The sequence below is a fragment of the Ailuropoda melanoleuca genome, chromosome 3 (assembly GCF_002007445.2).
Source record: "Ailuropoda melanoleuca isolate Jingjing chromosome 3, ASM200744v2, whole genome shotgun sequence".
Classification (NCBI taxonomy): domain Eukaryota; kingdom Metazoa; phylum Chordata; class Mammalia; order Carnivora; family Ursidae; genus Ailuropoda; species Ailuropoda melanoleuca.
In genome coordinates, this window is record NC_048220.1 from 103,137,383 (window position 1) to 103,160,458 (window position 23,076).

Below are 23,076 nucleotides of genomic sequence, written 5' to 3' on the forward strand. Positions count from 1 at the left end.
CGGCAAGCACTCAGAAAATGGTAGCACTGGCTACTGTCTTTACTACAGAATAACAAAGGACAAGTCACCAGTCTATTAAGAATACTTAATTATCATTCAGTACTGTTTCCAACTGCTATCTCATCCAATCTTTTTCTCAGCTCTGAAGAACAGGGGCCATCATTCCTATTTTACAGACGAGGACACTTATGCACAAAATGACTCAAGAAGGTAGTACTAGGTGGTGCTATAAATAGCAAACTAGGCAAGGCAAGGGCTTACATATATCACTTGCTGTGGGGCAGGCTCTGTTCTCAGTGCTTTACATGAATAGATTCTTTTAACTCTCATAGGAGTCCTCTGAAGAAAGCCATAATTATTATTATGCCCATTTCACAGATCAGGAATCTGAGACATAGAAAGACTAAAAACCTGGCCCAAGATCACAGAGGTAGTAGAGCTGAGGTTTAACTCACAGACAGCAGGGTCTCTGTGCTTAACCATGACCCTATCCTGCCATGTTTAACTATCATTCAAATCTCTTGAGTCCAGCCCAGAGAATTCCCATCTCATGGAAACAATTTTTGCTGGTTTCTCTTCCCAAGAGGGGAGGCCAGATCCAACTTTGGGGGGTAGAACACATACTTAATGCCTTAAACAATCCCTGATTTTCAAAATCTCCCCTTTCTGTTTCTGAGGCCTCCGAGTAGTTGCTGAGCTGGTGGCGAGATTCCTGGTGGGGGTCCCAGGGTCTCGAAAGGCCATCAACAAGCTTTGTCATATTGTCAAGTACCTAAAACTACCATCTGTAATTATATAGCACTGTTAAAGAATGATTGCCAAATCTTTCTTGCTAGTTCACCTGGATACGTTTATCAAAAACGCAAGAGATCAACACAAAGGCCTGCTACTTGTGAAGTGGGTACATGCTATAATTCTGAGAACAGGAAGAACCATGGCTTAGAGACCTCTAGCTAAAAACTGTTGAGGTTACAGTGCCCTTTCACAGAATGTACAATCAGTGGATTTCTCAGACACATGAGTGTATTCAAGGAAACAGTAGAGAGGTGCTTGCTGCTTCCCTACACTCTTAAAACGGGGCAGTGGGCCGGATGGAGGAGATGCCAATTGCTAGACCAGTGAGTGACAGAACCCAGAGCTGAACCCAGGAATCTGGCTCTACAGTCTATGTTCCCCATGCGAAAGCGCTTCACAAACTCTAAGATGCAATGCAGTCTGCTTTTTTCACCATAAAGGGAAACACTGGAGGTAAGTTTTTGGTCAACTGATCTGAGAACCATTTGAAGCCCTAAGTCCAGTCTCCCATTGCTTGTGCTATTTTATAAATATTTAGAATTAAAATGTATAAATTAAGAAGGTGGGAAAGAAGTCACCTTGTCGTCTAGTCGAGATCTCTCTTTGTAACATCTAAGGCAAAAGGCCATTCGGCTCCCTCTTGAACCACTGCCCTCGCCCATTCTGAGCCTTTGCTACATGCATTACCTGGCCCAAGATGGCATTGAGGCGTTCTGATTCACAGTCCACCACCACTAGCCGCTCCTTTTTCTTTTCCAGGTCCTGAAAGAGCATCCGGTATCCCTCCTCTGTGGTGGTCAAAATGTTGACTGCTGTCACCTGCCAGTTCTTCTCAGCAGCTGTGTCCAGGACTTTCTGCAGGACGGACAGACCTGGAAGTTGGGTAAGATGGAGAAGTGGCAATCAGGATATGCAGGTACCACCCTGCCCCCACTCGGCACCCACCTCCCTTGTCTTCCCTTACCACTCCTCCACCATGCTCAGCTCAACTTTCTCCCACCATGCAAGATGGAGCTCGCTGAAGGCAGGCAGCGGGTTTCTTTCTTGCTTCTACTTCCAGAACTTAGCAGGAAGTAGTGTTTGCGATTAAAAATATAACCAAAGGCTCAAATCCTAATGCTACAACATATTGGTTAAGTGACCTTATACATACTACTTAGCTTCTTCAAACTTGAGTTTCTTTATTGGTAAAACGGTGGTGTTAATAATGCCTACCTCATAGTGTCATCATGAGGATTAAATAAGAATGTGTGGCAAGGGTTTTATAAATATTATTGGGCATTTAGTAGCTGCATATTAAATATGCCAACCTGACATCTAAATAGGCACCTAATAACTGTCAAATTCATGAATGTTCAGTACCCAATACTTTGCCTCTTACATAGTAGGTATTCGATCAATGTATATTGAATTAAATTATTCTCTTCTGATTTATAGTTAAGTAATAGAGGAACCCATTACTCAATGCAGCTTTGTTTCATCTTTGAGACATGAATGGTACCTCAGTTTCCTACTGCTGTGGTAACAAATCACCACAAACTCATTGGTCTAAAACAACACATTTATCATCTTATATTGCCACAGGTCAGTTTGATCTCCTTGAGCTAAAATCAGTGTGTTGGTGGGGCTGTGTTGCTCTCTAGAAGTTCTAGGGGAGAAAATTTTCTTGCCTTTCCAACTTCTACAGGCTCCTCGTATGCCTTGGTTTACGGCCCCTTCCGACTTCAAAACCAGCGGTGACCGGTCAAGTCTTTCACATATCACCCTCTGACGCTGGCTCTCCTGCCTCCACCTTCCACATTTGAGAACCCCTGTGATTACTTTGGGCCCAAATAAATAATCCAAGATAATCTCTCTAAGGTCAGTGGATTAGCAACGTATATTCCATGTGTAACCTTAATCCCTCTTGCCATTGAATTTAACACATTTACAGGTTCCAAAAATTCTCAGAACAGAGACATCTTTGGGGGGAAGATGGAGGTCATTTTTCTGCTTATTTCAGATGGTTGTTTCAGTCTTGCATTATTAATCAATCTTTTGTACATATATCATTTGTCTCCTTGTAACCCTACTGTTCCCTCCCACAGTGGCCAATATGATGTCTGGCCTTAAGAATCATCTCTAGATTCGGGGCGCCTGGGTGGCATAGCGGTTAAGCGTCTGCCTTCGGCTCAGGGCGTGATCCCGGTGTTGTGGGATCGAGCCCCACATCAGGCTCCTGCGCTATGAGCCTGCTTCTTCCTCTCCCACTCCCCCTGCTTGTGTTCCCTCTCTCGCTGGCTGTCTCTATCTCTATTGAATAAATAAAAATAAAATCTTTAAAAAAAAAAAAGAATCATCTCTAGATTGATGCTTTTATGCCTTTTTTCCTTTTTAAAACATTTATTTAAATTCAATTAGCCAACATATAGTACATCATTAGTTTTTGATGTAGTGTCTAATGATTAATTAGTCACGCATAACACCCAGTGCTTATCACATCACATGCCCTTCTTAATGCCCATCACCACCTCCCTTTCCACAACCCTCCATTAGTTTCCCGGAGTCAAGAGTCTCTCATGGTTTGTTTCTCTCTCTGATGTCTTCTCATTCAATTTTCCCTCCCTTCCCCTATGATTCTCTGTGCTATTACTTATACTTCACACATGAGTGAAACCGTATCATAATTGTCTTACTCTGATTGACTGATTTCACTTAGCATAATACCCTCCAGTTCCTTCCATGTTGATGTAAATGGTAGGTATTCATCCTTTCTGATGGCTGAGTAATATTCCATTGTATATATGAACCCCATCTTCTTTATCCATTCATCTGCTGAAGGACATCTCGGCTCCTTCTACAGTTTGGCTATTGCGGACATTGCTGCTATGAATACTGGGGTGCAGGTGCCCCTTCTTTTCAGTACATCTATATCTTTGAGGTAATTACACAGTAGTGCAATTGCTGGGTCATAGGGTAGCTCAATTTTCAACTTTTTGAGGAACCTCCATACTGTTTCCCAGAGTGGCTGCACCAGCTTGCATTCCCACCTACAGTGTAAGAGGCTTCCCATTTCTCCACATCCTCTTCAACACTTGTTGTTCCCTGTCTTGTTAATTTTAGCCATTCTGACTGATGTGAGGTGGTATCTTGTTGTGGTTTTGATTTGTATACCCCTGATGCCAAGTGATGTGGAGCATTTTTTCATGTGTCTGTTGGCTATTTGTAGGTCTTCTTTGGAGAAGTATGCCTCCTTATCTTTGTTTCTTTTTCAGTGCAAGCTATTTGGTGTGCTTATGCCTCACACTGGCTGAAAGTTTACTATGTGTCTGGCACTATTCTACTAGCTTTCTTGTTTTTAATTTACTTAATTCTCTGAGGTGCATATCATTATTATCCCCAATGAACCACAGATATGAAAATTGAGGCTCTGAGACATTTAGTCATTGGCCCAAGGTCACATAACTAGCAAATGGCAGAGCTCTGAGCTCAGATTTCTGAGACAGACAGAGTCCTTTAAGAGCATGGGTATTTCTGCCAACCCCAAAGGTGTTTCTCTATAATCAAAGTTATATTTTTCTGGGTTTTGGGAAGTAGATATGCCACTTCCAGGGCTCAAACTTCAGTGTGCTGTAAAGCTGTCCTGAAAAAGCCCTTCTGCAGGTATAATCCTCACAAGGGCTATTGTTTGAGAAAGGAAATCCTCAAAATAAGGAGAGGGGAGGGAAAATTGAAAAAAGCAGAGGGTTTCTGGTCTCTCCTGCTGGTTCCTCCTCACTGAATAATGCCATTTGACACTGCCCCCCCCCAAATTGATCTCACAAGTATTCTAGGTCTTCCTGCAAGAATTAGGCCTTCCTGCCTCAATTTCTAGACTGTGCATAATCCATTTATTTATTAGACTAATAATGACTAAGTTCTGATGAGTATTTAGTATTCAAGCGAATGGTAGCAGAGTACAGTACAACTACCACAGGCATTAGAAAAAAGAGGATAGTTCCCATTTCAGGATTAGGGAATAGAGAAAGTGGTGTTTGAGCAGGCTGCAAAAGAAAGGAAGGATTCACATATGTAGATTTGGGAAAGCAAGTGCATTCCAGAAAAGAGGAACAGTGTGAGGAAAGATGCAGAGAAGAAAAAAGCCAAGGAAACATTTGGAAAATGTGATATAAAATTCAAAGTGTCGTGGAAGCACAATTAGAAGGGCAGGAAGAGGTGATGATGATGGTGATGATGATAACTAACATATATGGAGGACTCGGAGCACTTATGTCCCATGCGCTAGAAGGAACTTCTAGTCATCTCATTCAATCTCACAGCAACTTTAGGAGGCAGAGATTAGGTTTATCTTATTATAGAGATGAGGGAACGAAGGCATAGAAAATCTTAGCCCAAGTGTAAATGGTCAAACTGAGGCAGAAAGAACTTGCCCAAAGACAAACAGCTGGAAAGGACAAGACATAGAATTTGGATCCAGGTCTGTCTGACTCTAGAATCTGTGCTCCTGACAACTACACCGTGAGCCATGAGCTATTCAAAGGAGGCCCTTGGGCTTTGAGTCTGGACTCAGGAGCCATGGAAGCTTGGTGAGCTGTAGAGTGACATGGTGTGTTAAGAGGATTACTCTCTCAAAGGATGTGTTTCCACACTGTGAGTTGGAGATTAGCCACCGAGAAATCAGACCATAGAAATAAAGCATTTCTGGATCATTCCCCCCATGCTTTTCCATGAGGCAGGGAGGCAGCATTCTCCTTCCTGCTGGCAATTTTCTCTCCATCTCTCAACAGTCTCCCTCCCCTAACCCATGGCTTACCCCGGTCCGCATCATAAATGTAGACAAATTTCTGCCACTTGTAATGGTCGATGATGCTGATAAGAGCATCTTGCAGCTCAGGGCGCAGCTGAAGGACAAACTGATTGGAGGTGTCAACAGGAAAACTCGGTGTAATGAAGCAGACATGGAGGGCCCCACAGAAGGAGGTCAGCATGTTGACAGTTCTCCGTTCATAAAACCCAAAGATGGCGTAGACTCCTTTGGAGAACTGGGAACAGACTGGAGGAGGAGAAGAGAAAGATTAATAGAAGATGCTGCAAGGAAGCTGGTAGATGGCTCCAAAACTAATCCGTCCACTAGTTCATCCATCCCAACTTATCATCCTTCCATTCATCTATCATCTGGCCATCTACCCATCCAACCAATCTATCCATCCGTCCTTCCAACTTACCAGTCTAATCCAACTGTCCATCCATTTTACCTATCTGTGTATCCCACCCACCCATCCGTTTGATATAATATTTAGGAGGTGCCAATTCTATGCCAGATGTTATCATGCTTACTAATTATAAATATACACAAACTACCTTCATATGTTCTCTTACTTTATCTGTGCAACAACCTTCTTAATATAGAAGGGGGACAAATGAGTCATTTTTCAAAGGGAGAAACTGAGGCTCAGAAAGTTAATGAACATGTCTAAGATGGCACAGCTAGGGCATATCTGAGTTAGGCAGACATCTTAACCCCAATCCAGTCATCTTTCCACGACACTGCCCATCACTTTAAGGCAAAGCATTAAAAGTTGTTACAGGAAGAGGGAGGTTTCCCATCTTGCTGCTGATACATGTTTAGAAAATAAGTGTTGATTTTCTCAGTCTACCCTTAGCTTTCAGTGTACATTTCTCTGCCAATGTCCACTTTGTGTTTGCACATCCTGCTAGCTGATTTTTCAGGCCCCCCAGTGTATCAGACATAGTAATAGTTTAGCTGTGTAAACATCCCCATGGGAGCCATTTTGTAAGATCCCATTGCTGTTACCAATTCTGGTTTATGGTTTATTACATGCTGGTTAGAATATAGTATTAAAAAACCAAAGTCATAGGGCCAAACCCCAGGTCAGGTAGCTACTAAACTCATTTTAATATGTGATACGGGAAGAGGGTTCATTGTCTTTGCCCCAATGAAGTAGGTGATCAATCCTAAAGCCAACTCCAATGCCTGAAATTACCCTGCTCATATGGATGGTGAGATGAGTCATCCTCATAACAGTAACAGTATTTTCAGGTGCTTTGCAGTCCTTTTACATATATTAGACTATTCAGTTCTCATCACAACCCTGTGACTTTGCTTTACTGTTTTTTTTTTTTTTAAGATGAATAAAGTTAGTAGATCCTCTTAGATCCTCTGCTTTCTTTAGCACATCACCTGCTTCCATGACCCTGCATTTCCTTGTATGTGGGGGTCCCAAATTACCCTATAGAAGCATCACCCAAATGTGTTCCATGAAACATTAGTCCTGCAAAATGCTCCTTAAAAAAGAAAGGCTTCTTTGGTCAAATAGATTTGGGAAATGTATATCTTGTAAACTGTACAAGTCATCTGTCTGATTCCCATTGAAATCAGCATACTGTCTACAGGAAACCGGGCTGGTTCATTAACATTTGCTTGCATACCTGTGGTTACTAGACACTCATGACCTCTCTAGATGCCCAGTCCACTGACTGATGACTCTTTGAGACCAGAACCTCATGGAATGGCTGCACTTAATCCACTCCACAGTCCTCCCAGTAACTGATGGTGGTTCTCATGGACCCTAGGCTTATGGCATATGGTTTTTAGCAGTGAAATCCCTTCTCTAGCCAGAAATAAGAGGGATCTTTTTAATTAACAAAAGCAAAAACAGAACAAGACAAACAAAACACAATTTTCCTTCCTTGTGCAAAAGTTCTCAAAAGTTCTGAGGTTTTTCATTGCACATAGGAAGCATCTGACCATAACTCAGAGCCCGAATAACCAGCCCCTCAGACCCCTCCCACTTTACACTCCTCTCCTTGCTCCCTGCTCTGGTCACATGGGCCTTGGTACCTGTTCTTTGGGGGCTCTGAGCTCACTCTGCCCTGAGACTCTGAGGCAGCTCCCTTCCTCCTCCTATAGCTCTTCCCTCACCTGTTTGCAAAGATCACTCCTTTTTTCTCTCTTTTTTTTTTTAGCTTAAATTCAATTAGCCAACATATAGTACATCCTTAGTTTCAGATGTAGAGTTCACTAATTCATCAGTTGCGGATAACACCCAGTGCTCATTGCATCACTCCTTTCCTGCAGTTGTACCTCAGCTCAAATCCCACCCCCTAGAAGGGACTTGCTTCATCACCTCTTCTCAGTAGTGACTCCAGCCTCCCCACCCCTGCCTCTCTATCACATCATCCTGTCTTATTTCTCAGACTTTCTTATTATCTGAAATCATTTCCTTTTTTTTTTTTTTTTTTTGCTTGTTTGTATCTGTGGCTGCTTGGGTCAATGTTAATCCCTGAAAACAGGGGTCTCACTTGTGCCCCAAAGCTAGCATAGTGCCTGGGACATGGTAGGGCTTAACAAGTATTTGTTAAAGAATGAATGATAAATGCTTGATAAGAGGGCCCACATGACCCGCAGTAGGGTATGAGGGGGAGCTCGACCCAGACAGAGATGACGGCTGGGTCACCCTGGACCCCCTGCTTCTCTAAAGTAGCTATTTATCCTTTCCCACTCAGACTGTTTTCTCTTTCACCCTAATGAGGACATCCTATCTGTTCACAGCAGACAATAGGCACTGTCTTTAAATATCTATTGTAATTGCCAGAATCAAGATTTCCATAAATATGGATTTCTCCACCAGGAAGCATACATTGTATATTATTTTCCCTATGTTAAATATAGATTTGTCAAAAAGCACAATCCATCTTACTGAGTGAAGTGTATAGAGGGAGCATATAAACCCGTTAAAATATTATAATATGCTCCGTATGGTATTTTTAGGATTTCTTCTCCCTCTGGTGCAATGACATATTATACTGTGGGATATGAATCTTATATTCCAGATCTATTCCCTCATGTCATCCACTTGATTTCACACCTTTAGCTGGGCCTCTGGGGCCCTCATGGCTGGTGTTTCTTGCTAGAATTTGGAAGCAAGGGAGGAAAGGAGGAGATGGAAATGCAAGAAGTAGAGTGAGTGCACATGATCAAATCCTTAGACACACAAGAGACCAGGAATTTTTCCCTCTCAAATGATCTCCTTAGTTTCCCTTTTCAAATTTATCTTCCCTTAAACTGAGTTCTTTATCCTCTAAGGCTAAGAGGGTACATTTACCCATTGCTCCCTAAAAGAGCATGACTTGGAGGTAGCTTGGCCTGGATTTACTTGAGTGGACCCTGATCCTCAGAATTGCTTGCCATCTGACCTTCAAACTAGCTTCTCATTTTGAGCAAGCAGGAGCAGCCACAGTGTGTGTGTGGGGGGGGAAGAGACAGAGACAAACAGAGAGACAGACAGGGAGACATGCAGAGACAGAGAAAGCGGGGGGGGGCCACTCTGTAGCCCAAGGACTGTGGAGAATGCTGTCACTGGTTAAATATTGAGAAATACATTTAGTAGTTGTAGGGCATTTCTTTGAATCTGTCATAGTAAATATTCAATCAGAAAAGATAAGGTGGTCTTGTAAAAAAAAGTACTAAACTAGATGCCAGAATACCCAGAGGATTCTTTTTGGTTTTATCGTAACGTAGCAGTTATGTGCCCTTGAGCAAATCCCACATTTTCCCTGGGCTTCATTTTTCCCATCTATAAAAAGATGGTTTGAATTCTGTAATATGTAACATCCCTTCAGGCTCCAACATCCTAGATTCTAGTCTAATTCACTCAAACATGTTTACCAATTGACAACACTATAGTTACTTGCTGGTCAAACTTTTAGCAACCCCCAGAAGTGGGTATAGGCTCTCACTTCTTGGATCTGATTGTAGCAAACTCTTAGCACTAAATGTAGATGCAACCAGTCTTGAGTTTTATGTAAGACACAATTTTAACCTGCTGTATGAGCTGGTTACATGGTAGAGAGTAGGTGAGAGGAGGCAAATTGGAAAGGGGGCTGGAGGTAGGGACTGCACGGTCATGTATAGCAAGCAGGAGGAAGAAGTGGGAACCTTCAGAAGCAGCATCAGAACTCCGCTGGGGGCTGCTCTCTCTCAGACTCACTCTGTTGTTGAATCAGAGTAGACTGGACTGCGTGTGGTACCCTCTATTCAAGACCACGGTGGTGCCTAAAATGCCTCCGACAGTAATAATTAGGTGCTGACATTTGAGCACTTACAAGGACATTCCCTTGCATTGACTCCCTTCCTCTTATTAGTAGGTTACAATGGGGAAAGTGAGGCCCAGGACCGGTACAAGGCCCAGTTGAGATCTGGGCTCCACCAGTCTGATCAGAGGGCTGGAGCTCTTCACCTCTGTGATGTGCTGCCCCTTCCCCAGAAAATTTGGTAAAAAACAGTCTTGGTACCTAGGTCACCTTCAGTTTCTAGAAAATCCTCTCATATCACACTGCCTTCCTCTAACATAGATAAAGGTGCATTACTACATGAGGGTCTATGGATATTAAAATAAAACAAAACTGGGTGATGTGCTCGATGCCTCTCCCTGTCAACTCTGGGAATCAGGAAAAGCATATATACACATATCTGTTCTCCATCCGTCTGTCCATCCACCCATCTCTCTACCATTGGGCATCTAACATCCACTGCTCATTAGGCAGTGGAGATGCACTGGCGTACAAGACAAGCCCTGACCTCAAGGACTATTACCTTGACCGTGGGAGGGCCTGACAACTAAGTAGGTGGCAACACTTCAGTGTAAGCACTGTGGCAGGGATGAGTTCAAGCCTTAGGAAGGGACACCTAACTCCAGCCTTTGGGGACCTCAAAGAAGGCTTCCAAGAGGACGTGCTAGCATGGATGCTGACAGATAAGCAGGAATCAGCCAAGAGAGGGGGCACAGTGCCATTGCACATGCATGAAGGGCATTTGGGGAGGGGAGGCAGAGCACAGGGAATAGTCAGTGGCATTGTAGCAGTGTTGTAGGGTGACAGATGGCATCTACACTTGTGGTGAGATAGAATGTACAGAAAAGTTGAATCACTATGTTGCACACCTAAAAATAATGTTAACAGTGTGTGTCAACTATATCCAATTAAAAAGATTTATATATATATACATACATATATATATATATATATATATATATCTGTATATTTCAGGTAGAAAGAACAGCCATTGTAAAGACCTGGCAAAGAAAGAAGACACAGCGTGTTCGGGGAACCCAGCCAAAGTGTCAGATTCAGAGGTCTCTGCCTCCAAGAGACTGAGTACCAGAATGTGTCCAACAATCAGAGCGAGTGAAAAACGAGGCCAGGAATTCCCTCCTGGGGAGGTAGGAGGGCAGGACTGGCAAGGGCAGGAAAACCCACGCACAGCGCAGGCTGCCTGAGTCCATCCTTGGTTCACTCAAACCTCTGATAATCACTCCTTCTTAGGGCACCATCCACTTAGTATCAATAAATCCCCCGGCTCTGGGCATCGCCCTGACAGCTCTGTCCCAGGGAGGGAACTCCTGTATCAGCAACTCCTTTTTATTGTCACTTCATTTAAGGCTTCTCACACTGACATTTCTCCTTGCTCCTGGCTTCAGTCCCTGGAAATGTGGCAGCCTCATTGTAAATAGTGGATAATGAGATGATAGGACAGTTTCCTTTGGGGGGAGGGAGATAGAAAGTGTGAGTAGCGGGGTGGGGGACCTTTAGGTATTTATCCTCCTCCCTGAATAATACTATCTTTATCGGTGAGAATGGCATTCTTGATCCGACTCTAATCTTGTGATGTCAAATGTGTTTTATTTCTGTCACTCAGAGGCCAGTAAGAACGCCCCTCCATCCCCTTATACTGTCTTGCATCCAAGATCTAATACTGATGTGCCATGAATTACCATAATAGATATAAATTGTCCCCATCCCCTCTAAACATCACAGTTATTTAGGATTCTGAGATTTGTCCAGAGCTTCCCTGTTATTTACTAGATAAAACCTTATCGTCCATTTGCTAAATTCAACAAATATTTATTGAGCACCAGAAACTAATATTACCAGAAAATTGGGATACAGTGATGATACAAGACAGGTGTGCTTTCTGTCTTCATGTAGCTTGCACAGGAGTTCACAAAGTTCTACATCAAGGGAAGGGAAGGATATTTGAAAGAGTAATAAGGGGCTCAACCACAGAAAAAATGATCATAGCAACTATTATGGCCAGTGTTTACTGAGCACTTACTACCGGCCAGGTATGGTACTAAGCACCTGGTGTCAACATCCAGGGAGAGGAACCAGTTTATCCGAAGAGCTGAGAGAGAGGAGGGGACCTTAGAGAAACCCCAGAAAAGCCTGGGTAGGGATGTGGCACAGAGTTGGAGGGTGGTAGGGACCCCATTGCCAAGGGCCTTGCCAGGCCTTGAGAAGTTAAGTCTCGGTGTCTCATGTCAATGTTGCACTTTACTTTGTCTTTGGATTCACCTCAGCTTCCTGGGGACTCTTCATGCTGGCCCTGGAGCCCAGTTGGGACATAGCAGCAAAGGGAGATGCAGAGGAGGACCCATCCTCCCTGCTCAGATTGGTGTATTCGTTAGGAAACACGAGTGTTAATTACCAGGCGTTGAAAGCCAATGAGATGGGTCACTGTATATGAGGATAAGAATTAGATAAAGGCTGGGACCCCTGGTCCTAGAATTAGACCCATCTTGTAGCTGACACATGAAACCAGGGGCAGGGGACAGGACAAACAGACTGACTCTTCAGGTTTCTGATACGGTTTTGGAAAAGTACCTGCAAAGAAGCAAATCTGGGACTATGAATAAGCCCCTTTCCCTCCTTGGGTGCAATTTCCCCATGTGAGCCATGGAGTTCACACTGAATCAATGTTTCTCAAACTTTCATTTGTTTGTTTGTTTGGTAAAAGACCTCTAATAAAACTTTAATACTCATTGGAGATGTGTAGTTCTACAGATGGGAATGTTCTCTTCTTTCTCCCCATCTTTCTTCTATCTTTCCGCCATCCACTCATCCAATAAATGTTTATTGAGCATGAAGTACATGGTAGGCAGCAAGATGGTACCCAGGGGATACAACACTGGATAAGGAGACAAGGCCCTGCTATCATGAAGCTTCAATTCTACAGAGTGGGGAGAAATTATATAAAATCAATAACATCACTTTGGACACAGTAAACGTTTGAAGAAAATGGCATGATTTGTGAGAGCCACTGGCAGGGCAACTTTAGATAAGATGGTCAGGGAGACCCTCTTTATGGCACGAACACAGGAGCTGAGAAATGAACCGTAAGAAGAAGCTGGCCAGGCAAAGGGCCAGGGAAATAGTTTCAGGCAGAAAAAGGACCAAAAGTACAAAGGCTCAAGGAAAAGATTGGTGAGTTTCAGAAACAGAATGAAGGCCAGTGTGGATGTAGCATAGGAGAAAGGACGAAAGCAGTGGAGATGAGCATGAAGAGAAACATTCTATAACTCTCCGAGTAAACTTAATGCTCCTCCAAGGATTATGGTACCTCGTGTGTGACTTGGGTACCTGTAGAGCTCTAGAGCTTCACCTTATTCTGAGGTCAGTACTACCTGATCTTACCAGACCTTTCAGTTCTAACATCTTAAAGCGCAAGTCAATGGAGGAGAGACACAGTGGAGGGTAAAGTGGTTCCGACTCAGTGGAAAATGGGAAAGGGAACAGCTTCTGACTTAGGTGTGATGGGACCTCAAATGGATAATCATTGAGTTCACAGGGCTCTAGTATAGATGCTGCTGTTCCTCGGATGTTTCTAGGTTGGCTTTAGGTTCTGGGCCATTCATTCATGCTCTTGCTTGACCCCAAAAAGCCCTCCTGCCTCCTGAATTTTTCCTCTCCAAATCTTTTCCTTCTTTAAAGGTTTAGTTTAAATGCTACTTCCTCCATGAAGCTTGTATGCCTCCCCCTTCTTAGCTCTCATCTAAAGATCTCTATCCTTCTTTTAAGTGTCCATAAAAATTTGTGTATCTTATCAATTTTTATCTATCTCTCATGCTTTATTAGTTTAAGTTCTTTGATTGCAAGAACAGAAATCAACCCAGGCTAATGTAAGATAAAAAGAAGTTTGCTCTAAGGATATGATGGACCCACAGCTAAAAAACAAACAAACAAAAAACAAACAAAAACCCCTGGGCTTTAGAGAAGTTAGAATTGCAGAAGTTTTAGAATCTGGGGTTTCATGAACAGTCTCTTCAGTGTCCCTACTGTCTAGCCATTTGTGATAACTGCTCCATACAGTTCAAGACTGGTCATGCTCAGGGCCTGGATCACCCCTTGGTCAAGGAAAGGCAGAGCAACTAGCTATCTTACCAAGATGGCAGCCAAAGGGAAATGAGGGTGTTGTGAACAGAGAGGAGATGGATGGTGGGCATATCAGACCAACAGATGTCCACTGAATTTCTATTTGCTGTTATTTTATAAGTCGAAGTCCAAGACTATGGTAGGCGCTCCATAAATGTCATATACATCTAAACACCAAGGTTAAGTAAGGAGCTGTATAAAATTCAGTTATTGTTACCTGTTTTCGATGGGTTAGATACTGTGAAATAGAGTGGTGGATAAGACAGATGATACCTCTGCCCTCACAAAGCTTCTATTATTCTTCCCAATCCCTGGATGGTATCACACAATGACTACACAATATTTTTGGTACATAAGTAAATGAAAGAATGTAAATGTAAGTCATTTACCAAATTAATCAATTGATACTATTCTTGACAACTGATGTCATCTTGCTCCAAGACTTCACTTGCATTGGTTTGGGCTCACTATTTGTCTTTCATATTATCAACTGACTTTATATGTTTTCACTCACAACTGAAGTATAAATTCCCTTGAAGGTAGAGGCCCTCCTTCATCATTTTTCTTGATAGGTACAATGAGCAGTACCCTAGACAGAGTTGGGTAGGGCATAAATATAAATGCTTGGTGATATTACTTGTCTCACAGTCTTCTAAATTAGGCTGGCCATCTAGCAACCATGAGTTTATAGGATATATAATACACCCTTCCCACTGCCATGCTCCAGCCCACTGAACTCTACTTCTCCCTGTTATCTTAGGCCAAGAGAGAATGAGAGCTGTGCTCTTAGGCTGGCATCCAGAACCAAGCCAACCTTAATGTATTCCACCCACAACACCCAGTCTCCTTAGCCAGTGCTCCCTAGGCAAAAAGGTTTACATCCCATTACATAACTCAACCCTTAGGATGTCAAATGGATTAAAAATGAGGGCATTTTCACCCTGCATAGCAAACTGCTTAGCAATACTATGTACCCATGTAGTATTATGGAAAGAGGATCTTTCAGAGATATTTCCTATAATGACACACATATATATGTGTGCTTTCCTCCTTGACCCATCACTTAATCCAAGAACAACCATAGGATCATAGATTATTAGTGCTAAAAAGGTACTTGGTCTTGAGGGCCTTCTGGCCTAGAGAAAAGTCTCCTAATATAACTGTGTGACCAACTCCACTTTAAAGTCGTCTTTTTTTTTTTTTAAATTTTTATTATGTTATGTTAGTCACCATACAGTACATCCTTAGTTTTTGATGAAGTGTTCCATGATTCATTGTTTAAGGTCTTTCTAATTTACATGTGCTTCAAATGTACATAACCCGGTGTCAAGGGTATCACCAGTCACAGGTAGAGGCTCCTACCTCCCATGATGTTAGTATCCTGGAAACTTCCCACTACCTATCTATTCTGGGTGGCTGGCACTACTCAAGAAAAATACTATTCTTCTTATTGGTATAGTTATGTCACCTACTGAGTATTTACTGTGTCCAATTCGGTTCTAGGCACTTCATCTGCATTTTATCATTCACTCCTCACAGCATCCTAGTAATTTTTTTCCCTAATTCATGCACGAGGAAGCTGAAGTTCAGGGAGATTAATTAATCTTCTACAAATCACTCGTGTGGTAAGTGACAGAGCTGGGATATGAATCCAGGTCTGTTCCACTCCATGGCTGGTGCCTTGAGCTATGCTCCTCTGTCCCCCGAAGGTCTGGCAACACAAAGCAGAGCTTTCATCCCCTGTATGATATTCCAGCCAACGCCAAGTGCTCACTATGTGCCAGGCACCATGATAAATGTTTTATGTGAATTACTCATTTACTACTAATTTGTTAGTATGGATGAGGGATATTGTTATTATCCCATTTTATAGAGAGAAGACTGAGGCTAAACAATTTGCCCAAGGTCATACATCCATGAAATAGAAGATTCAGAATCCAAACACAGGCATTCCAACTTCAGAGCCATTGCTTTGACCCTCTCTGCCAGGTGTCAGCAAACTTTCTCCACAAAGGGCCAAATAGTAAATATCTTAGGCTTTGTGGGCCACATGATCTCTGTTACAACTAGTCCATGTAGATTTTGTAGCACAAGAAGCAGCCAAAGACAAAATGTAAACAAGTTGAGTGTGAAATTCTATGACAGTATAAAACCTTATTTACAAACACAGGCCACGGGCTAGATTTGGCCTGTGCGTTGCAGTGTGCCAGCTCCTACTCTGTGCTTTTCTGCTACTGGATAGCAGGTAGGATGAGATGCTGGCAAAATCTGGGGAGAGATAATAATAACTCGTAGTGTATTATAGGATTCTCAAATCTCTCACATCCATTTTCTCTTGTGAATACCCAGTAGGGTAAGTAGGGCAGGAATGATGACCCTTGAGCCCATGTACAAACGAGGAACCAAGGATCGTGTAGCTGAGGAATGACAGTAATAGGTGACTGCCCACCTTTCTTCTCCACATTTTGTGGTTCTTCTGTGGTGACTGTGGGTAGTCTTCTGTGGTGATTGTGGGGAAGGTGGGGGTCAGGAGCCATGAGAGGGTCAGAGTCAATTGATGATGTTCCAGTTTGACTGAAGGCCATTGCTTGCTGGCTTCTGTGCAAGAGCCAGTAGGGCCTCAAAGCTCACAGATTCCAACTGAAGTGTCAACACACAGAGAGCAATATGGCAAGTAGGTGGGGTGGTTCTGACCTCTATGCTTCCTCTTCTATGCGCTAGCCAGCTTTAGTTTAGAGAAGGCCATAACACTGCCTTACAGCTACAGACGACTCTGGGGTAGGAGAGACCCCAATCCTGAGAGGGCAGGAATTTTGAGGGGTTTATTTTAAAAATGGGTATGTACCAGAGGGTTCACAACATGGTGGCTGGACCCTTCAAGGCCAAGACTCAGCTACGTGCAGGGGCTTAGTCAGGAGTGCTGGGTAAGGTGCTGTGGTAAGAGCTCTATTTGGACAATGTTAGGGCTGGATTTGAGGATAATGTCAGGCAGGGCATAATCTTGGATTGGGTTCTAGGGCTGAGGAGAAGGTTGCATCCAGGGCTGGGGTGAGTGCTTACTCAGCCTCATTTGGGGGTAGGTGGGGTTCACTAAAGAGTCCAGGTAGAGACTCCATTTACTTAGCTCTGCCTCTGTGTATCCTTTGGCAACTAGCACACTAACCAGCCAGAGCAGACTGAACAAAAGCAAGGATACTAACCAAAGGGAAGGGGTTGAAGGAAAGATTAGCATCAGAGCTTCCCCTGCCTTTGGCCCATCCACTCCCCCATACCTCCTCTCCCCTGCATCATAAAGCAACTTCTGTTGGTTCATGAATGAACCATGACTGCAAGGCACACTGGGTAAATCATTCATGAGGTGAGGCCAGACTCTCCCTTTGGTTATCTTGATTCTGTTTCCTGGGTGAGTGAGAGAAAAAAAATATTTTGTTTCTTATTTGTTATTCTTTTCCTATGAAAATCATGCATATAAGTGGGCTTTTCTAAGCCAAGCGGCAAGTCTACAGTGCAATGCACACCGATGAGCCTGACCGGCACCCATCAATCAAGGCAAGGTTTTACCAAAATCTGCAGATGACAGCCCTAGGGTGCCCTAAAATCAGTGAAATTCATTTTCCAGTGAGGGTGTACCCACTGAGGAGGGTGAAAGGATGAGAAGGAAGGATAAAATAAGGCTACAGAAGACGAGTGGTTCCAGATCTCAAAATTGTACGACACCACCAGAAACCAAAGTCCACCTTGTCTGATACCTGAATTTACTCCTGACCTCGGCCCTTGGCTGATTTCTGGAGCTGAAAACTAACCAAGTGGAGAGCTGGATACGGAAAAGCTAAATCTTTTTTTTTTTTTTTTTTCCCTTCTGTTCTTCTAACCCATGGTCTCAGTGAAGCATGCTGGGAATACCGCATTTAAAACAAATGCTCAACCAGTAATAGAATGTTGCTATGAACATAAATTTGCCTTTCCCTTCCAACAGGGATGTGACAAACAATCAAGAGTCTACCATTCTGGGTATTTGAAATCTAAGGCTGCAAGCTCGGCCCCCTGCCTATTTATGATCCTCTCTCTGCTTCCAGGCCATGCCCCCACTGTCTCAGCTTCACACTGCTCTTTCTCTTACCTTTCAAGATGGTCCAAACTTTCTTGCCTTGGGGCTTTTGCACATGCTGTCCTCCCCTAAGAAGTTCTTCCACCCTTTTTAAATGTCTGGCTCATCACTCCTCTGGTCTCCATGTTAGTGTTCTCTCTTCAGAGAGGCCTTCTCGAAAGTATACATCCTGCCTTTGTGCTCTCTACAGCAGTGCCTTATTTCCATCATCTGTCTTTGATTATCCTGTTTAATCTTCTGTTTATTTGTGTAATATCCCCCAATAGGGCAGGGATTATGACTATTTTCTCCATCACTACATTCCTGGCATCTATACAGTGCCTGGCACATGGGAGGCACTGAAATATATTTGCTGAATGGAATGAATAAACGAATGAATGAATGACAGACCAAACATGCTGCTGGTTCTCTACATGACCTTAGGCGAGTTACTTCCCCTCTTTGGAGTTCATTTCCTCATTTGTAAGAGAAATGGGATTTAGTTAACTAGAACACTCTTCCACTTCTACAAGTTTTTTTCTCNTTGTGAGAGCCACTGGCAGGGCAACTTTAGATAAGATGGTCAGGGAGACCCTCTTTATGGCACGAACACAGGAGCTGAGAAATGAACCGTAAGAAGAAGCTGGCCAGGCAAAGGGCCAGGGAAATAGTTTCAGGCAGAAAAAGGACCAAAAGTACAAAGGCTCAAGGAAAAGATTGGTGAGTTTCAGAAACAGAATGAAGGCCAGTGTGGATGTAGCATAGGAGAAAGGACGAAAGCAGTGGAGATGAGCATGAAGAGAAACATTCTATAACTCTCCGAGTAAACTTAATGCTCCTCCAAGGATTATGGTACCTCGTGTGTGACTTGGGTACCTGTAGAGCTCTAGAGCTTCACCTTATTCTGAGGTCAGTACTACCTGATCTTACCAGACCTTTCAGTTCTAACATCTTAAAGCGCAAGTCAATGGAGGAGAGACACAGTGGAGGGTAAAGTGGTTCCGACTCAGTGGAAAATGGGAAAGGGAACAGCTTCTGACTTAGGTGTGATGGGACCTCAAATGGATAATCATTGAGTTCACAGGGCTCTAGTATAGATGCTGCTGTTCCTCGGATGTTTCTAGGTTGGCTTTAGGTTCTGGGCCATTCATTCATGCTCTTGCTTGACCCCAAAAAGCCCTCCTGCCTCCTGAATTTTTCCTCTCCAAATCTTTTCCTTCTTTAAAGGTTTAGTTTAAATGCTACTTCCTCCATGAAGCTTGTATGCCTCCCCCTTCTTAGCTCTCATCTAAAGATCTCTATCCTTCTTTTAAGTGTCCATAAAAATTTGTGTATCTTATCAATTTTTATCTATCTCTCATGCTTTATTAGTTTAAGTTCTTTGATTGCAAGAACAGAAATCAACCCAGGCTAATGTAAGATAAAAAGAAGTTTGCTCTAAGGATATGATGGACCCACAGCTAAAAAACAAACAAACAAAAAACAAACAAAAACCCCTGGGCTTTAGAGAAGTTAGAATTGCAGAAGTTTTAGAATCTGGGGTTTCATGAACAGTCTCTTCAGTGTCCCTACTGTCTAGCCATTTGTGATAACTGCTCCATACAGTTCAAGACTGGTCATGCTCAGGGCCTGGATCACCCCTTGGTCAAGGAAAGGCAGAGCAACTAGCTATCTTACCAAGATGGCAGCCAAAGGGAAATGAGGGTGTTGTGAACAGAGAGGAGATGGATGGTGGGCATATCAGACCAACAGATGTCCACTGAATTTCTATTTGCTGTTATTTTATAAGTCGAAGTCCAAGACTATGGTAGGCGCTCCATAAATGTCATATACATCTAAACACCAAGGTTAAGTAAGGAGCTGTATAAAATTCAGTTATTGTTACCTGTTTTCGATGGGTTAGATACTGTGAAATAGAGTGGTGGATAAGACAGATGATACCTCTGCCCTCACAAAGCTTCTATTATTCTTCCCAATCCCTGGATGGTATCACACAATGACTACACAATATTTTTGGTACATAAGTAAATGAAAGAATGTAAATGTAAGTCATTTACCAAATTAATCAATTGATACTATTCTTGACAACTGATGTCATCTTGCTCCAAGACTTCACTTGCATTGGTTTGGGCTCACTATTTGTCTTTCATATTATCAACTGACTTTATATGTTTTCACTCACAACTGAAGTATAAATTCCCTTGAAGGTAGAGGCCCTCCTTCATCATTTTTCTTGATAGGTACAATGAGCAGTACCCTAGACAGAGTTGGGTAGGGCATAAATATAAATGCTTGGTGATATTACTTGTCTCACAGTCTTCTAAATTAGGCTGGCCATCTAGCAACCATGAGTTTATAGGATATATAATACACCCTTCCCACTGCCATGCTCCAGCCCACTGAACTCTACTTCTCCCTGTTATCTTAGGCCAAGAGAGAATGAGAGCTGTGCTCTTAGGCTGGCATCCAGAACCAAGCCAACCTTAATGTATTCCACCCACAACACCCAGTCTCCTTAGCCAGTGCTCCCTAGGCAAAAAGGTTTACATCCCATTACATAACTCAACCCTTAGGATGTCAAATGGATTAAAAATGAGGGCATTTTCACCCTGCATAGCAAACTGCTTAGCAATACTATGTACCCATGTAGTATTATGGAAAGAGGATCTTTCAGAGATATTTCCTATAATGACACACATATATATGTGTGCTTTCCTCCTTGACCCATCACTTAATCCAAGAACAACCATAGGATCATAGATTATTAGTGCTAAAAAGGTACTTGGTCTTGAGGGCCTTCTGGCCTAGAGAAAAGTCTCCTAATATAACTGTGTGACCAACTCCACTTTAAAGTCGTCTTTTTTTTTTTTTAAATTTTTATTATGTTATGTTAGTCACCATACAGTACATCCTTAGTTTTTGATGAAGTGTTCCATGATTCATTGTTTAAGGTCTTTCTAATTTACATGTGCTTCAAATGTACATAACCCGGTGTCAAGGGTATCACCAGTCACAGGTAGAGGCTCCTACCTCCCATGATGTTAGTATCCTGGAAACTTCCCACTACCTATCTATTCTGGGTGGCTGGCACTACTCAAGAAAAATACTATTCTTCTTATTGGTATAGTTATGTCACCTACTGAGTATTTACTGTGTCCAATTCTGTTCTAGGCACTTCATCTGCATTTTATCATTCACTCCTCAACAGCATCCTAGTAATTTTTTTCCCTAATTCATGCATGAGGAAGCTGAAGTTCAGGGAGATTAATTAATCTTCTACAAATCACTCGTGTGGTAAGTGACAGAGCTGGGATATGAATCCAGGTCTGTTCCACTCCATGGCTGGTGCCTTGAGCTATGCTCCTCTGTCCCCCGAAGGTCTGGCAACACAAAGCAGAGCTTTCATCCCCTGTATGATATTCCAGCCAACGCCAAGTGCTCACTATGTGCCAGGCACCATGATAAATGTTTTATGTGAATTACTCATTTACTACTAATTTGTTAGTATGGATGAGGGATATTGTTATTATCCCATTTTATAGAGAGAAGACTGAGGCTAAACAATTTGCCCAAGGTCATACATCCATGAAATAGAAGATTCAGAATCCAAACACAGGCATTCCAACTTCAGAGCCATTGCTTTGACCCTCTCTGCCAGGTGTCAGCAAACTTTCTCCACAAAGGGCCAAATAGTAAATATCTTAGGCTTTGTGGGCCACATGATCTCTGTTACAACTAGTCCATGTAGATTTTGTAGCACAAGAAGCAGCCAAAGACAAAATGTAAACAAGTTGAGTGTGAAATTCTATGACAGTATAAAACCTTATTTACAAACACAGGCCACGGGCTAGATTTGGCCTGTGCGTTGCAGTGTGCCAGCTCCTACTCTGTGCTTTTCTGCTACTGGATAGCAGGTAGGATGAGATGCTGGCAAAATCTGGGGAGAGATAATAATAACTCGTAGTGTATTATAGGATTCTCAAATCTCTCACATCCATTTTCTCTTGTGAATACCCAGTAGGGTAAGTAGGGCAGGAATGATGACCCTTGAGCCCATGTACAAACGAGGAACCAAGGATCGTGTAGCTGAGGAATGACAGTAATAGGTGACTGCCCACCTTTCTTCTCCACATTTTGTGGTTCTTCTGTGGTGACTGTGGGTAGTCTTCTGTGGTGATTGTGGGGAAGGTGGGGGTCAGGAGCCATGAGAGGGTCAGAGTCAATTGATGATGTTCCAGTTTGACTGAAGGCCATTGCTTGCTGGCTTCTGTGCAAGAGCCAGTAGGGCCTCAAAGCTCACAGATTCCAACTGAAGTGTCAACACACAGAGAGCAATATGGCAAGTAGGTGGGGTGGTTCTGACCTCTATGCTTCCTCTTCTATGCGCTAGCCAGCTTTAGTTTAGAGAAGGCCATAACACTGCCTTACAGCTACAGACGACTCTGGGGTAGGAGAGACCCCAATCCTGAGAGGGCAGGAATTTTGAGGGGTTTATTTTAAAAATGGGTATGTACCAGAGGGTTCACAACATGGTGGCTGGACCCTTCAAGGCCAAGACTCAGCTACGTGCAGGGGCTTAGTCAGGAGTGCTGGGTAAGGTGCTGTGGTAAGAGCTCTATTTGGACAAGGTTAGGGCTGGATTTGAGGATAATGTCAGGCAGGGCATAATCTTGGATTGGGTTCTAGGGCTGAGGAGAAGGTTGCATCCAGGGCTGGGGTGAGTGCTTACTCAGCCTCATTTGGGGGTAGGTGGGGTTCACTAAAGAGTCCAGGTAGAGACTCCATTTACTTAGCTCTGCCTCTGTGTATCCTTTGGCAACTAGCACACTAACCAGCCAGAGCAGACTGAACAAAAGCAAGGATACTAACCAAAGGGAAGGGGTTGAAGGAAAGATTAGCATCAGAGCTTCCCCTGCCTTTGGCCCATCCACTCCCCCATACCTCCTCTCCCCTGCATCATAAAGCAACTTCTGTTGGTTCATGAA

The 23,076-nt window shown here is 43.0% G+C and overlaps 1 protein-coding gene across 2 annotated transcripts in view; it reads right to left on the minus strand.

The window, feature by feature from the left end:
- GRIA1 (glutamate ionotropic receptor AMPA type subunit 1) overlaps positions 1–23,076 on the minus strand; it is a 312,889-nt gene that overhangs the window by 149,002 nt on the left and 140,811 nt on the right. For both annotated transcript variants that reach the window (XM_002923596.4, XM_002923597.4), the window contains exons 3-4: positions 5,588–5,827; positions 1,483–1,667 (exon numbers count right to left, since the gene is read on the minus strand). In XM_002923596.4, coding sequence (XP_002923642.1) covers positions 1,483–1,667; positions 5,588–5,827 — 425 coding nt within the window. The remainder of the gene's footprint in view (positions 1–1,482; positions 1,668–5,587; positions 5,828–23,076) is intronic.